The 16,808-nt window shown below is 44.3% G+C and overlaps 1 protein-coding gene across 14 annotated transcripts in view; it reads right to left on the reverse strand.

The window, feature by feature from the left end:
* The window catches only part of LOC126267043 (uncharacterized), a 1,079,001-nt gene that overhangs the window by 163,808 nt on the left and 898,385 nt on the right, over window positions 1-16,808 (reverse strand). For all 14 annotated transcript variants that reach the window (XM_049971866.1, XM_049971859.1, XM_049971858.1 and 11 more), the window contains 2 exons: window positions 10,639-10,715; window positions 2,723-2,821 (listed from right to left, as the gene is read on the reverse strand). In XM_049971866.1, the coding sequence (XP_049827823.1) occupies window positions 2,723-2,821; window positions 10,639-10,715 (176 nt within the window). The remainder of the gene's footprint in view (window positions 1-2,722; window positions 2,822-10,638; window positions 10,716-16,808) is intronic.

The following is a 16,808-nucleotide window of genomic DNA, read 5'->3' on the forward strand; positions in this document are numbered from 1 at the left end:
CACAGGGCTACATCGATGTTTTAAGCACCTTCTTGCTTCCCACTGTTGAAGAGCAATTCGGGGATGGCGATTGCATCTTTAAATACAATCGAGCACCGTTCATAATGCACGGCCTGTGGCGGAGTGGTTACACGACAATAACATCCCTGTAATGGACTGGCCTGCACAGAGTCCTGATCTGAATCCTGTAGAACACCTGTGGGATATTTTGGAACACCTACTTCGTGCCAGGCCTCATCGACCGACATCGATACCTCTGCTCAGTGCAGCACTCCTTGCAGAATGGGCTGCCATTCCCCAAGAAACCTTCCAGCAACTGAATGAACGTATGCCTGCGAGTGTGGAAGCTGTCATCAAGGCTAAGGGTGGGCCAGCACCATACTGAATTCCAGTATTACCGGTGTAGGGCGCCACGGACTTTTAAGTCATTTTCAGTCAGGTGTCTGGATACTTTTGATCACAAAATGTATATCCTCTTCGCTTCTAGCAAAGTCAGGGTCCAAATAACAAAGTTTGTCTACCACTTTCGACTTCTCTACCTAGATTTGCTCCCTCAGCAAATCAATTCTACTGCAGTACGTTTTCTTTGCAAAGACATTCTAGCTGGCATTGCAGGTTGTAGGCAATCTTCATCAGTGAAGTAAATATGCAGAAGAAATTCTATGCTTTCTTTTCTTTGTACCTTTTTTTCAGGCGTGGTAAAGCATATGACAACTAACGTAAATCACTGGATACAACACACGATGGTGCGAATGACGTCAAATTAATATTGCAATGTGGTGACTTTGTTCCATCAGGTTTTTCCAAGATGAATTTTCAAATTTCCCTGAAGCAATTCATCATACGTGATAGCAAGTTTTACTTTACTTGATTTTATGGCCGCAAATGAAAATTTCTGAGCTGCTACATCGCTTTTTAGTGATTATTCAAAGTTAAGTCAGGATTTACACATTCATGATCACATTTGTAAGTTATAAGCTGAAGACCTTGATAAAACAAAACTGATTGTGCGATGACCTAGAGTACATTCTGGGTGTACACGAACGGATGGTCAAAATTCAGGGATAAGACACGCACGATCATTGAAGCAAAAATGTCATATGGACATGCGGCCTATTCTGAATGGTTTTCGATATAGAAAACATTTAACGTACAATGTTATTTATTTTCTGTATAATTCGATACATTGTCAGGTTTACACATGTACTCATCCACAAACAGTTGGCAATCATTACAAGATGCGTTTTACAAAGTATCAATTGAAAAATACGTATTTTTAACACATTCACCTGTAAGCATTGTCGTACACGCCATAAACAATTTGTCGTACACAATAAATGTACGAATATCACTCCGTTAGTTTGAATGCATTTGTACACTCTTCGGAAAACATCTAGTGCTGAGCGTCCTGTAAGTAGACCAAGAGCGTCCATGATGTCATCAAACAGTTCGCGTCACGTATATTAATGGGGCCCGTATCGGAAACCATTCGGAATAGGGCACGTGTTCATATGACGTTTTTTGCTTCAAATGAGCGTTCCTGTCATACCCCTGAATATTTATAATTCCTATTGGGAAACCTTGTATGTGAGAAATCTCCGGCGCAACACTGGAATGAAATACAGCAGACTTAGAAAGCAAAGATGCATCACATTTCAAACCGGTCGCTCTTCACGCTATGGTCACTGTTTATTTTGAAGAGCTGCATAGGTCGGTAAAGTATTACTCTACACCGAAATTAGTAGAGCACAACAGATGCCTGAATACTGAACCCCGATGTTCAAAGCACGCGTGTTGTGATATGGATCCGTACTACGGAACTAAAAATCTCTTCCGATTTTATGTGAACAACGAAATCACAACTACGTAACAAAATCTCACGCGCACGCTATGGTATACTACAGTCAGTGTTCCTCAAAATCATGCTACAGGGGAATATTCAGCATAAGATTCACATGCACTAACGAAGATAACAGATATCAGTTAGCGCGAGTCGAGCAACAAACATTACAGAAATTGAAATGAAACTTTACGGTTCGAGAGACCTTTTTAAGTCTCAAACATCTATGACGTATATATGCAGGCTGAAGCGATGAATGAAAATTTGTATCAAGGCCGGGTTTCGAAGACGGGTCTCTTGCTCGTTAGGCAGAAGCGCTAACCACTACGCCACACGAGAACAGTGGCCCTGCACAACTACACAGACTGCCCTAGCACGCTTCCTTCCTCGGCCCAGTTGATATTGCCCTAAACTCGAACAGCATTGCAATGTTATGGCTGCAGAAGTGTTTTTCCCCAACACCTCGTATGGTAAATGACACGCTTTACGCAATTCTTATAAGCTGCGGATCCATATTACAACCCGTTTCCTACAATAATTCAATGCCTTCTTCACCTTCCATTACGCAACTCAACAATCGATGGTTTCCGAAGCACAACCACATAATGATTTTCAACCAAATGATTCAGAACAGTGGCACTCCCTCCAGAGTCTGTCAGGATTCCAGGAGTATTCCACTATTCCTCGATATCTCCAGTATATTAGATTTCCCTTACTGTTTCCTAACTTCCGACTGCTGCATCAGAGAAGGCACTCCACGTTCTAGAACGCAGACACATTTAATAGCAGTTTATCGCTGTACATGAGAGGAGCTAGGTCGCGTGCACGCGCGAAGCATGGGAAGGAGCAGCGGCAAAGCTGGCTGATGCTGAGTTGCCCTACCTGGGTGTGGCCCAGCAGCTTCTCGACGGTGTGCGTGACGAAGACGATCTTGCCCGCGCCCGTCACCACCAGCATGAAGCCCTCCATGCCTTGCAGGAACTGAAACATCACACGATACCATCGTAACCAACTCACAACGCTTACTTTACACACCTGAATAAAACAATAGTTTTAAATACGTAGTATACCGACCCAGTAAATAAATAAATAAATAAATAAAACCACAGTATTTATAAAGAAGAGGCATTTAAAAACTGAATAATAAATGGACACTAGCCGCTCAGGCGAACATCCATTTATCTCATGTATCCGTATTATAATAATTTCTCTGTGTAAATTTCGAGGGCAAAGAAATATAACAAAATGACCTAAAGAAACGACAAGATACGCTCTTTTGTTGATTTTTTAGTCGTCTTTACTTCTTCTCTTCTCTTTGTTGCGTCTAGACGGACATCTTGCGAGTGCTGGTAAATGTAAGCATATTTGTACTAATTAAGCAGATAATAGATTGATTTAATATTATTGTTCACTTTTAATTTTTAAGAGGTGATCCCGATTTCATGCCCGCCTGTGAATTAACCTGCATTCGAGTAGTTTACACTGCAACAGTGGCAGTGACCGATACAGCCAACGACGTCATTACGTGGCGATATTAACTTATATAAATTAGAGGAAGTGAAAAACTCTCCCGCTACTAACATAATATTCATTTTTCTCCACAGCCGCCCGACGTTACAGAAAATACGTAGCTTAAGATTCTTGCCAACGACGTCATTACGTGGCGATATTAACTTATATAAATTAGAGGAAGAGAAAAACTCTCCCGCTATTAACATAATATCCATTTTTCTCCACAGCCGCCCGACGTTACAGAAAATACGTAGCTTAAGATTCTTATTTTCAATACAACAGCCAAAAACAAGAGCCAGGACTCCGACTACATGCAATAGTTAACGGAGGTAAGAAAAAATACTCTCGTGCGCGTGTGGGCCGCAATCGTAATTAACAACTAACGTTTTTTGCTTTAAAGTGGACTAGCCGGGGAAATTAAGAAAAGTTTATTCCATTGTTCAACTTATATGCTCATGTTTTAAGATTCAGCGAGTCTGACGTTCATTAACGTAACAAATAATTTCCACTGAAGATTAATATTGTTAAAAAAGAGGACTTCACAAAAACATTTAATTGTAAATCAAAATTGAATGAAATATCATTTTGATTAAGGTCCAACACATAAGTCGGCAACAATCACACCATTACCAATCAATTTCTGTAATAAATAATAAATTAAATTACGACGGCCGACGGACGCGAGAGTAGGACGAATAAAAGGTTAGAAATCAGAAGCCACATAATGGCAATACATTACAAATTACGAACTTAAAGCTAGAAATTAATTCAAAAACCTCCGTAAGTGAGGAGCGGGAAAACTTGCTTATCAATTGTACAAGAGATGCGAGGTCGGCCGGGAAATGTTAAGGATGATAGGCACAGACATATCTTTCGGATTCGTTTCAGTTAGTAAGTAGTCAAAAAAAAGTGTTTCAAATAGCTCTGAGCACTCTGGGACTTAACATCTATGGTCATCAGTCGCCTAGAACTTCGAACTACTTAAACCTAACTAACCTAAGGACATCACACACATCCATGCCCGAGGCAGGATTCGAACCTGCGACCGTAGCAGTCGCGCGACTCCGGACTGAGCGCCTAGAACCGCTAGACGGCCGGCAGTACGTAGTCGTATTAAAAAGTTACTATTGTTGCTGAGATAGAAACTTCCGTTAAAACAAAAATTTGTAAAATCTTGAACGCTTTATCCTGCAGCGATACACCTGCGAGGTGAGGATGGCCTCCGAGGGTGGTCCTTCCATAACTGAAAAGACGCGATTAAGTTGGCCTTAAAAGTAGTGCCACTTTGGTCTATCGACTGTTTTCTTTGGGAGCTGGTGTTTTAAATAGCATCCGAAGTTAGCAGTGGCCCTGACGTGCCCACTTCTTGAACATCTGCGTAGGAGTCGACACGCGTTTCCACAGTGGATACTGCAGCATACGGGGGACATGGAACGGCAGTGAAGGCGCCATGTCGTAGCAGTATAGCCGAGTGATGAAACCACGCAAAGCAACCGGTTTTCAAAGAGCAAATCGTTAAAGCATTCACTGCTCGTCAACCGCAATCAACTTAACACACCATCGAACAGCTCACGGCCATACTGCCGCTTTATAATGTCTGGCAGGCATTTACTCAATAGATATTACGAAGATACCGATAAGGTGCGCCAAATGTTTTATTGCCGCCGTGGCATCATTTCTCTTTCTCACTCGCCTTCATTTCTTGTGTGTTTCGACATTTATTGTGCGTAAGTTTCTCCGGCTGACTGAGCCGTGGCTGCTTGTGTAACGCGGAACTGACCACTAAATGTCAGACCCGGTAGCATAAAAGAATGCGGGGAGTATTGTGGTGTGAGTAAAGAAGCAATAACAGCAGAATGGATCTATCAGGATGTCACCTGAGTCACAAATCCATTAGAGACATTTCAATGCTTCTGAAGCTGCCTGAGAGACTGTAGGTACCTGCGATTACGAAGTGGAAACGCGAAGGCACAATCACAGCTCAATCGAGATCAGGGAGACCTCATATACTGACGGACAGGTACCGCCGAGCATTGCGAAGGAAGGAGTAAAATACCGCTTGGAATAAATAGAAGGAGTTGCTCATGAGCTCCAAAGTGCTAGCCCCACTCCAGCTAGCACACTGGCTGTGCGTAGGAAGTTAAAAAGAATGGAGTTCAGTGGTCGAGCAACTCCTCATAAGCCACACATTTCTGTACTCAGTGATAAGCGACGATTGAGAACGTGTAAAGAGAGACGCCACTGGACACTGGATACGACTGATCTGGACGTTATATCCAGTGGCAATGTGATGAAAGGGTTTGGGTTTGGCGAATGGCTGGAGAACGATACCTGCCATCTTGTGTAGTGCCCACAGTGAGGCACGGAGGAGGCGGTGTTATGCTATGCGGGTGGTTTTCGTGGTTGAGGCATGGTCGCTTACGATTAAGAAAACGATACCTGCAGAAGGATATGAAATGTTTTATTGCACTGAGGAGGCCAACTGCGTACAGTAGACGAATAGTTCTGGGACGATTATTGTTTGTACCAGCATCACAACGCACACTGTTTTAAATCAGCATATGTGAGGGAGTGGCAGGTGGGCAGTAGCATTCCTGAAACGGACTGTCTTGCTCAGAGTCCCGACCTGAACCCAATGGAACGCTAGAGCATCGCCTTCGCACTAGACGCCAGTGTCTGGTTTTCGCTCCTGGGGAACAATGGACTGCCACTCGTTATTAGGAAAGCTGACATTCGTAACCTACCATAAATTAGTTTATAACCTATTATAAATTATTTTGTACGAACTACGAGGCGCTTTTCTAGGTTTTAACCCTCAGAGTCACGTAGTACTCGTCCTCAACTTATCTACAGCATCCGCATCTGTCTCCGTGGCGGCGCACATTTCCTCACCACTAAACTTGGCGCCACTGTCCTGGGCAACATTACAAACCTCACGAGCGAGACATTGCGGTTTTCACCCTTCGAATGGGGATTTAACGTTTGGCGGTCACCTTTCAACGATGCGAGCGGAGTACGCAATGAACAGGACGCAGGTTTCTCTCACTATTCCTCTCTCTCGCCTTCATCAACAGCAGAGAGACCACACTGAAACTCGTCATGTACTTGTCACAGTCATCTGCACTTGCGACAAAACTCACACTTCGCGAAGGAATAGCGTCAATCGCCGGGAAGAAAGAAAACCTTTTCAATTAGGCAGCTTATCCTACTACGGTGAGTTTTCCAGCTAACACTAGCATGCGACTGATTTAACCGAGGTGGGTGGTGCAGTGATCAGCGCACTGGAATCGCATTCCGGTGGACGACTGTTCAAATCCGCGCCCGGCCACCCTGATTTTCGTTTCTCGTGATTTCCCTAAGACGCGTAAGGCAAATGCCGGGATGGTTCCTACGAAAGGGCACAGTCGCTTTCCTTCCCCATATTTCCCTAACCCGAGTTTGTGCTCCGTCTCTAATGACCTCGTTGTCGACTTCTACGACTCATTTACAGCTTCTTCGTTGAGGTATCTTAATGCACCTAGAAAATAGAAGCAAGTATTTAATTAAATGTTGACCTTCTCCAAAATTCTCCCAGTGAGATTTTCAACTGCACTTCGTAATTTTAGTGTTTGCGACAGTAGTATTAATACGTTACCACCCAGATTGAAGGCAGCGCATACGCTGCTAATAAAGTGGAAACCGGAACTACCCGAAGATGACGGTTGCAACCGCTAAAAACGTCATGCTGTGTCTGTAAAAAACATTTGTGACTCGTCATGATTGTGAACTTGTTTCTTACACTCTCTTAGAAATAAAACAGCTACGAGTAGCGTCTGAGACGGAAACAAAACGCTGGTCAGTAATCAGAAAACTGGGATACTCAGAGGTTCTGTTCTCAATACTCCAGTTTCTCTCACAAGACAGAACTGTGAAAGGTACTGAAATTGTAAAACAAGGAAACATTTTTTAATGTGTCCAGATTAAGCACGCGAAACCTGGAAAAAACATAGTATTCGCATACATACACTTACAAAATTGTTTCTCTACGAAGTGCAATGCACGGTAATTGAATGGTAGAAACAAGATTAAGCAATTGAAGTTCGACTTTACGAACAGTCTGCTGTAACAATGTGATTTACTGAGCTAAAATAAGAATTTTTATTCGAAAAGTAAAGAAAATAATCTCTCGTGAAGTCTTGTAAAACTTGACAGCATAAAACAGATTTCGGGAAAGGAGTAATTAAATAGCGGTAGGTGAAAAGAAAAGAAAGGCGCAGACACAGATGTATAAAATGTAAGGACTATAAAGTGCAGATAGCCAGACTGCTCGACTGTACAACATTTATAAAAATTAGTCACAAAATATATCTGGAGTACCGAGGGCTAGCGATTAAAAAAAATAAGCGTGACAAAAAATTTACAGGAGTCTGCCGCAATTTTCAAATCACAACTGAGGCCGTTAATTCCGCTGCCCTTCGTTCAGGCAATTTAACTATATCGAGTGGGGCATTGATAATAGAATACCGATGGAGCGCAGATAGATTGAAAAACTACTCCATCGCCGCGAAGAGCGCCGCCAATCGACAGATAATTTGCAATTCTGATCGTGGAGGGACAGGAAGATACGACGCAAGGTAAAAGCGTTAAGAAACAGGAGCGCAGGCGAGCAGCTGAATATCTCCCTGCTAGAGGCACTTTGCAGACGCAGGTCACAAGTACCGTCTTATCTCGCTTCTTCGTATCGACCTAACGTAAACGCACTGCTCTTGTCTTCTGAGTTCGTATGATGTGCAAGAAGAAAAACAGTGTTCCAGGGAGAATTTTTATACGTCATGCTGGCAGAAGAAGATCCTCTCACGGCTTCGGGCGTGCGACCCATCTCTATGCGTCGCCTAATACTCGCTACTGCATAGGGGGGCAAATCTTATACGACATCTCGTGCGTCGAATATGTTGACTGCACTCGCGAGAGAGAAGAGATACCTCGTACAAAACTGCAGCGCTTTCTGCATACAAATGCTTCAAACACAGAAAGCGCGAGGGTTGCCTGCATAATTAGGAGAGATCGACACAAGAACAAGCTGAAGTATTCTTGGAGAAATAAAAAAATTGTGCTGCACTATGTTGGATCTGTTGAGTGAAGGCAGTGAGACCGAACACTAAGAGTGTGTACGGAGCTCACGACTGTACGACACGCAAAATACTGCATTTCCATTATCTCGCTGTTGAATTGCTTTGCATGTACTTCAATCTGGTTTGCAAGTTGTTACATTATGAACACTTAACCAGTCATAGAGCCTTTTATAACGGAACTCTGACATATTCCCTGCACTATAGATGGGTGTCAAAAATTACACACCGCACGTCGTGCATTTAACACCGCTCAGATCAGCAACACCAGCCTGTGTATTATTCTGGACCAGCTCTTATGATATGTGATAAAGAAAATTGTGCAACATTAATTTATCCATGAGAATGGTGGTTGGGCTCCGTAGGTGTGGATTAAATTACTTGAAGATATACAACAACCAGCTAATTTTTACATAGATTTACTTACGCCAATACGCATTTCGGCTTTTCACAGATCATCATGTGGTGTAATACATTCATATCTTTGTCAATACGACGACTTTGTCGACTGCATTTCGAACGGTGCAGCTACCATATGCAATCCCTTTCGCACTACGTTTCCCGAGTTCTGTATTCATGTATAATAGTTGGGTGCACCTACTTTCATTCTGTTCTCGTCGTACAGAAGAACGCATGATATGTTAAAGACAGCAATATTAAACCTGTAAACACAAATGACTTCATAAATATTTTCCGCATGTGCATGAAAATTGGAACAACTTTAGATGTGGTTTCCGACGTAAACAAACACGTAAGTCGGCCACAAGACGAATGTCAAAGTGTGTAGATTGTGCATGTAAACGCAAAGCAAGGAGCTAAAACTTACAGAACAAATATAAAGAGCACCAACGAATTAATTAAACTGGGTCGTCAGCTTCTTTCTGTGTATATTTTAAAAACGGTTATATATAAGAGAGAACTAGCATTGCTTATTTAGATGTAAAAACTTAATTAGGAAAATTGTCGGCAATGTTTATCAATTGCAGGGATTGGCAGGAAAACGGTTGACACTTCACTGTGCACTTAAATAAATTTAACACATTGTGTTTGAATATGCGACGAGATTCATTACTGTTCAATTACGCTATTCGTGACAAATCACTGGAAACAACAACAGTAAAATACCTGGGTGTGCTACCATCCGCAGTAGCAAAGTGAAATAAGCGTATAAAATAAATTGTCAGAAAAGCAGATGCCAGACTGAGTGCCATTGGGACAATCTTACGGAAATGTATCCTTCAGTACCGTTCACCGTTCAAGGAACCTCACAAAGCACGATTAACAGAAGAGACATAGAAGATACAAAGTAGAGCAGCAGTTTCGTCACGGGAACGTTACTAGCCGCGAGAAAGTTAACAGAAACGCTCAAAAAACCTCCAGTGGCAGATGCTACAAGAGATGCGTTGTGTAACACGGTTGCTGTTATAATTCAGAGAGTGTAGGTCCAAAGAAGAGTTGCCAATACATTCGTTCCTCCCACATGCGTCTCGAGAAATGACCACGTCGACAAAAAATCAAGAGAATCAGATCTCATACGTAAGTTTGTCGGCAGCCTGTTCCTCCCACGCAGCATTGACGAATGGGACAAGAAAAGGGGAAACGTAACTTACTGGCACAAGAGGTACGCTCTGACACACAGGGTAAGGCAGCTTGACGAGTGCAGATGTAAACATAGCTGAAGTAAGGTCCAGTCATTGAAACACAAGCACGTCCATGGAGGTATTAAGAGGTGTCAACGATGAAGTGCTGTCTTGTGCTTCACCGTGAGGTCAAGGTGTCCCGGATTCTTGAGTTTGGGGGATTCTCAGTGCCCGAGAGAGACACTTCAGTTTCAACCGGAAGCGGTGGTACAGTGTCGTCCTGGCCCGCGCCACAACTCGCGCAGTAGTACAAAAATCTCCAACCACGAAAACTCGCGCAGCACTGCCCCACGTTCCGCCACGTATGTCTCATTTGCGCCTGATCTAAACATGTCAGATAATCACTTTCCCACAACTCGAAACTACATCTTTAATAAATCCACTTACTGCGCAAAGCGAAAAGAAATAGACAGACGTTTCTGGCAAAGCATCACGAAAATCTGAGCGGTTGGACGATCTAACTTACTGTTTCGCGTGTCTTTGTACTGTCAGAGATGTTTGCATATTGTTGGCTAATTAGGCGAGGAAGCATACTTACATCTAGCAGTACTTGCGACACCTTCAGCGTTTCCAGGAAGGGCAGAAAGGGCTCGTGGATCTCGCCAGGCTTCAGCGCTGCAACACAACAAAGAACCCACACTCAGTCGCCATCACAAGTTCAACCTTTTCAAGGCTCGACATTCACAAACATATTATCTTTACCACAACGGAGGCGGCAAACGTACACATCATCATGAAATTTCCTGGCAGATTAAATTTGCATGTCAGACCCGGACTCGGACCCATAACCTTGCCTTTCCCCGGCAATACACTTACCGAGTGAGCTATCCAGGCACATCTGACGATTCCCCTCAGACTCATCTCACAGTGTCACGTGTTAGTACCTGTCTCTAACATTCCAAACTTCACGTAAGTTCTCCTGTGACAGCAGATGCTCAATCCGCCTGGGTAGTTCAGCCGTTAAGAGCACTCTCCGAATAAGGCAAGGTTCCCGGTTCGAACCCCGGATCGTAACACAGTTTTAATCCCACAGGAAGTTTAACAGAACAGATCACACGCCGCTACGGAGTGAAAAAGTCAACCTGGAAACACAAACCGTGACACTCACAAAGCATGTGTATCTCACGTAAATTGAAAGTGAAAAGGGGGAGGAGATAGTAAAGGAAATGGAGGGAGTTCATGATATAAGCTGCATCGGGACTTTACGCGGAGACAGTGCAGACAAGTGAAAATGTGTGCGGACCGAGATTCGAGCCCGGGATCTCCCGCTTGCTAGTTAGTTGCATTAACCACAGCACAAGCCGGACAGAGTGTTTATATCAATTACGCCGACTATCTTGGTACGCCCCTCGGTCGACCCACATTCACGTGCAGCCTATTCGCAGTTCCCGTCCATGTGCTCCTTGCTTGATACTTTGAGATTCCCACAGGAAGTTGAACGTAACTGTGCATTGGCACCGAAGGTGGTGGTTTCACAGCCTTTCCACGCGAATCACATATATGAATCCGTGGCGTGTTCTTTCGGACAAAGGGGAAATGGACGCGGACTGGGGATAGGTGGCGGTAGGTGCGAATCTGGGTCGGCCGAGGGGTGTATGTATGTATTAAACCGGAGACCTAGAAACGACGAGAGGCTTCGTCCCGCCACAGCCCTCAGCGGTTCACAACCCCACAGCAGTCCGCCCACCCCACCGCCGACCCACACCGAACCCAGGGTTATTGTGCGGTTCCGCACCCAGTGCAACCCCCCCCCCCCCCCAACCCTCGGGAACGTCTCATACCAGACGAGTGTAACCTGAAGTGTTTGCGTGGTAGAGTAATTAATGGTGCATGCGTACGTGGAAACGGTGTTTGCACAGAAATCACCGACATAGTGTAACTGAGGCGGAATAAGGGGAACCAGCCCGCATTCGCCGAAGCAGACGGAAAACCGCCTGAAAAACCATCCACATTACTCCGGGAGTCCCGGGTTTGATCTGGCACTCATTTTTACTCGTCGCCGCTGACTGCAGAAAGTCCCGACGCAGATAATACAAAGAGTTCCTTCACTTTCATTTCCTATCTCCCTTCCATCTTCAGTTTACATAATACGTATTACAGCTGCTGATTCCACGTGAGTTCCTGCTTCTTCGGACATGTCCGAAAGAACAGACACCGCGTATTCATATACATGTATATATAACCTAACCTTTGCTCTTTCACAGTTACTAAAGAAAAAGCATCTCTCATAACCATCTACTTTATTTACCATTAATGTCATTTCTATCTTTGTACTGCTGACGTAGGTACAAGATGTGTTTGCTTGGATTTAAGAATATATCAGATTGTTAAAATTCAGTATAGTTTTATATATAGCTTCATGACTGATATACATACAAAAATATCTCTGCATACACTACAAACACAGTTTAGATCATTCGACCGTACAATAAGCAGTTTATGCAGTCGTAGTAAAACTTTAGCTACCAGGTACAGTAACCGTGAAATTTTGTGATCTCATACGAAACAATATTGCTAATAGATCCATAAAACTTTATTAAGAACAGTTCTTCGCAAAAGACCAACCATATCCAACTAGTGAACTGATAAGTTCAGTTTATATTTACTTAAAAGCTAAATTTCAACAAGATGTTCACTTCTACATACGTTACGGTGCAAGGAATAGCTGTTATCATTTCCCTAATCAGTAATTCATAATAACGCTACCCCGCCTCTGAGACGTCAATTTTACTAGGGAAGTTTTATAGATAGTTAAGAATTTCGGCACATTGGTCAGCAGAACCAGTTAATTTCCGTTAGTCTCTGTGGCACTGATACTCTCCTCACGGTATTGATAAAAATAGAAAACGGTGCTACAAATACACTGGCGTCTTCAGTGTTTATCTATGACTGATGGAATGACTCCTGTGACGAGACGAGGGCAACTTCAGTATGCAGAGGTCACAGTGTCAAATCAGTGGTCCGAGGCCGGCATTAATGTGACATATCACAGCGCAGCTGAGATCTCTTTCACAGCGTACTGTATATCCACTTCCATTTAACAAAAGGTGTATTCATTTGAGATAAGCGACGCTGTAACTAAGGGTTGTTTGCCAATCTGGGACCCTACCAGGTAGGATTGACAGAAGCGACAAAGAAGATGAGCGGCTCGTTTCGTCACAGGATCGCTCAGTCGGTGAGAGAGCGTTGCAGAGATGCTCAGCAAACTCCAAATGCAGACGTCAAAAGAGAGGCGTTGTGCAGCACGGAGAGGTTTAGTATTCAAATTTCGCGAGAGTGCTTTCCAGGAAGAGTCGGACAACATATTACTTCCTTCCACATACATCTCGAGAAATGAGTACGGCGAGAAAGCAGAGCTAATGCAGAGGCTTACCGACAATCGTTCCTCCCGCGTGGCATTCGCGAGAGGCACTGGGATGGGTTTTTGGTTGATAGAGGTACCGGAAGTACACTCCGCCACATTTGTCAGGTGGTTGGCAGAGAACTGATGCAGATGTTGAGGCTTCCAGTCTGACTTCGCTACAATGCCGGCCTGGCTCCTGCAGGAAATTCTTTCCTTATCAAATCGTTGAAAACGCCGGCTATCTTCCGGTAAACAGAGACGGCCACCCATTTCACCGAGCACTTTTCCTCACGGGAACAAACTACAATCACATCAAGTTTCCCAAAAAGGTTCAAGTTCTTTCTGATCGTGTCCATGTCACTCTTGAAAAACAGCTGAGTCAGTTCGACAACTGATTTCCGTGGATAAGCTGGTGCAATAGAATGTAGCGAAATTTATTTTGGGTAAGCTACGGAATTTAGAGTAAACGGAAATATTTTCCTGATCAGCGGGTAACGATAGGAAAACTAAATCAAAAGAACCGGATGGAACAGACAGAAAAAAAAAAATGTGGATTGGGAGGGGTCGGGGCAGTGGTACCATAAGTAATTCTCCCTCCTCCCCCCCCCCCCCCCCCCCCTGCAGCACATGCTAGCATAGTTTGTCCAGTACAGATGTAGATACGAGCTCACGCTATACGTCGTCTCGCATATTATTTTAATTATTAGACACTTAGCAAATGAGTGGGCGCGTTACGAGAGTTAAAAACAAAATGAAACCATTGGAACAGCAAAAAAGTAATGAGTGACGTTGCCGGATGTACCCCACTAGTGTAAAACGTAAGAGTTGGCTGCACATGTGAGATATATGGTATCGATTTTTGGTCTGGCAAGTAGTGCAGATCGTATGGGAAATCATACAGCGGTTTCACCGTCCTAGGCCAAGTACACTAAACTTACTTTAGATTCGACTTATTACAAATCGGCTTATTACACTGACATTCTTAGGAGACCCCGGAAGCACGACGTCACGTTACACAGGCAATGCGCGATACAGAAAATGGTGTCCAATATGAATAACTTTAAAAACTTCCTAAATGCTCGACCAACTAGAAACGAGGAACCCTGCTTTCGGAACGTTGCAACACGCGACGGGTAAGCCAGTCGAACATCGTTGTGGCGCCTGAATCGGAGCTCCATGTTGATTTGCGTCAGCTGCTCCAAGGCCAACAAGCACAGCTGAGTCGAAGAGGCTGGCCGGTATGCGCCAGCGTTTCGCGGGGAATGCGAACACGTACGCAACTTAGCAGTCAGGCTTGCCGTCCCGATTCGAAATTTCTCTCGCCCATCGTTATCACGGTGCTCTCGAGCTTATTTCAGCGTTGAGTGAGTTTATCTTTGCACCGAACCAGTTGAAGGCGGTACCGCGGCTTTTATTATGACCTTATTTAAAACGAGGTCGCGAGTCCGAACTTTTCCCCCGCTCTCATTTCTTTAATTTTCCTGCAAGTCTAAACACACGTTGTTGCCTACAGGCTACTGGCCAGACACTCTACCTCGTAGAAAGCATGGTGGGGATTAGGTAAGCGTGGAAGGGAAGAGAGGAGTCAGCAAGGGTCCAAAATTTTCAAGAGCAAATTTTACATCCGATTTCGACGCTTCAGCCCCGTTGGTGATCAACTGTAGCAGAAGCAAGAACTTACAAGCGCGTTGTGTGTGTCCTATGTTTTTCATATGTGTTTCTTCTATAATGCTGAAATTGTGGAGAGTATGTAATGCAGTCGTACAGTGACCAGAAGGTGGTTTGCAGCAATGCAGAACCCAGGGCCGCACGGAATAAATAACCGCGGAGCTACCCTCACCGGCACCAGCGGGTGGTTGCGAATAAAAACGACTTGATTGTTAAAGGTGGAGAAAAACGCTGTTCATTTGCTCGTAAAATGATTCCGAATGAAATTAACGTCAGTATGGTCAGCTTGAGAGATGGGTAGTTCACTCTTGATCTGAGAGTCAATCGTTCGTTAGGCAGTCGGCAGTTGTCTGAGCCGAAGCTTTTGGATATATGGTGGTACTGTTATGGGTTTGTGGGAAATGTACCTCCATTGCATGGTTACGTGAATTTTTTTACAGAACTACGAGCAAGTGGGCGGACAGTTATATGGTAACAGCGGTTAATGATTGAATTTTGCGACTCACATTTCAAGGTTTAATTTTGTCCTCAGTGAAACTGAACCAATAACAATGGAACCATTTGACTGGGCAAATACAGCTGGTCTATCTACTTTGAATAGAAAGTTACAAGCGGCTTAAAATAACATCTTCAGTTTGCGCGATATGTTGGTCCAATGCCTGAAGTGACTCTGTATCCTAACCTGTTAAATTTCAGAGTTTGGTTTATTTTTATTTATTTTAGTGATATTTAGTCCGCGTGTCATGGAGTTTTAGCCCTCGTGACATGTCATTTTTGTTTGAAGCCGGCCGGGGTGGCCGAACAGTTCTAGGCGCTACTGTCTGGAACCGCGCGACCGCTATAGTCGCAGGTTCGAATCCTGCCTCGGGCATGGATGTGTGTGATTCCTTAGGTTAGTTAGGTTTAAGTAGGATTCGAACCTGCGACGTAGCGGCCGCGCGGTTCCGGACTGAAGCGCCTAGAACCGCATGGTCACAACGGCCGTCAGGAAGTTTAAGAGCCTGTGGAACAACCATACAGCAAATATCTCTGGAGTGACCATTCACATGCGCAGAACAGATTTTGTGTTGTCAACATACATTGCCGGCCTGGTCACGTGATCTCGGGACGTCGTGTGTTTGTTCGCATAGCGTCCTGTATATTTCAAATGTCACTACATCCCTACTACAGGCAGATTCTTTTCGTACGTGTCGTGGAATATTTATATACACTCCTGGAAATTGAAATAAGAACACCGTGAATTCATTGTCCCAGGAAGGGGAAACTTTATTGACACCTTCCTGGGGTCAGATACGTCACATGATCACACTGACGGAACCACAGGCACATAGACACAGGCAACTGAGCATGCACAATGTCGGCACTAGTACAGTGTATATCCACCTTTCGCAGCAATGCAGGCTGCTATTCTCCCATGGAGACGATCGTAGAGATGCTGGATGTAGTCCTGTGGAACGGCTTGCCATGCCATTTCCACCTGGCGCCTCAGTTGGACCAGCGTTCGTGCTGGACGTGCAGACCGTGTGAGACGACGCTTCATCCAGTCCCAAACATGCTCTATGGGGGACAGATCCGGAGATCTTGCTGGCCAGGGTAGTTGACTTACACCTTCTAGAGCACGTTGGGTGGCACGGGATACATGCGGACGTGCATTGTCCTGTTGGAACAGCAAGTTCCCTTGCCGGTCTAGGAATGGT

The sequence above is a fragment of the Schistocerca gregaria genome, chromosome 4, assembly GCF_023897955.1.
Source record: "Schistocerca gregaria isolate iqSchGreg1 chromosome 4, iqSchGreg1.2, whole genome shotgun sequence".
NCBI lineage: Eukaryota > Metazoa > Arthropoda > Insecta > Orthoptera > Acrididae > Schistocerca > Schistocerca gregaria.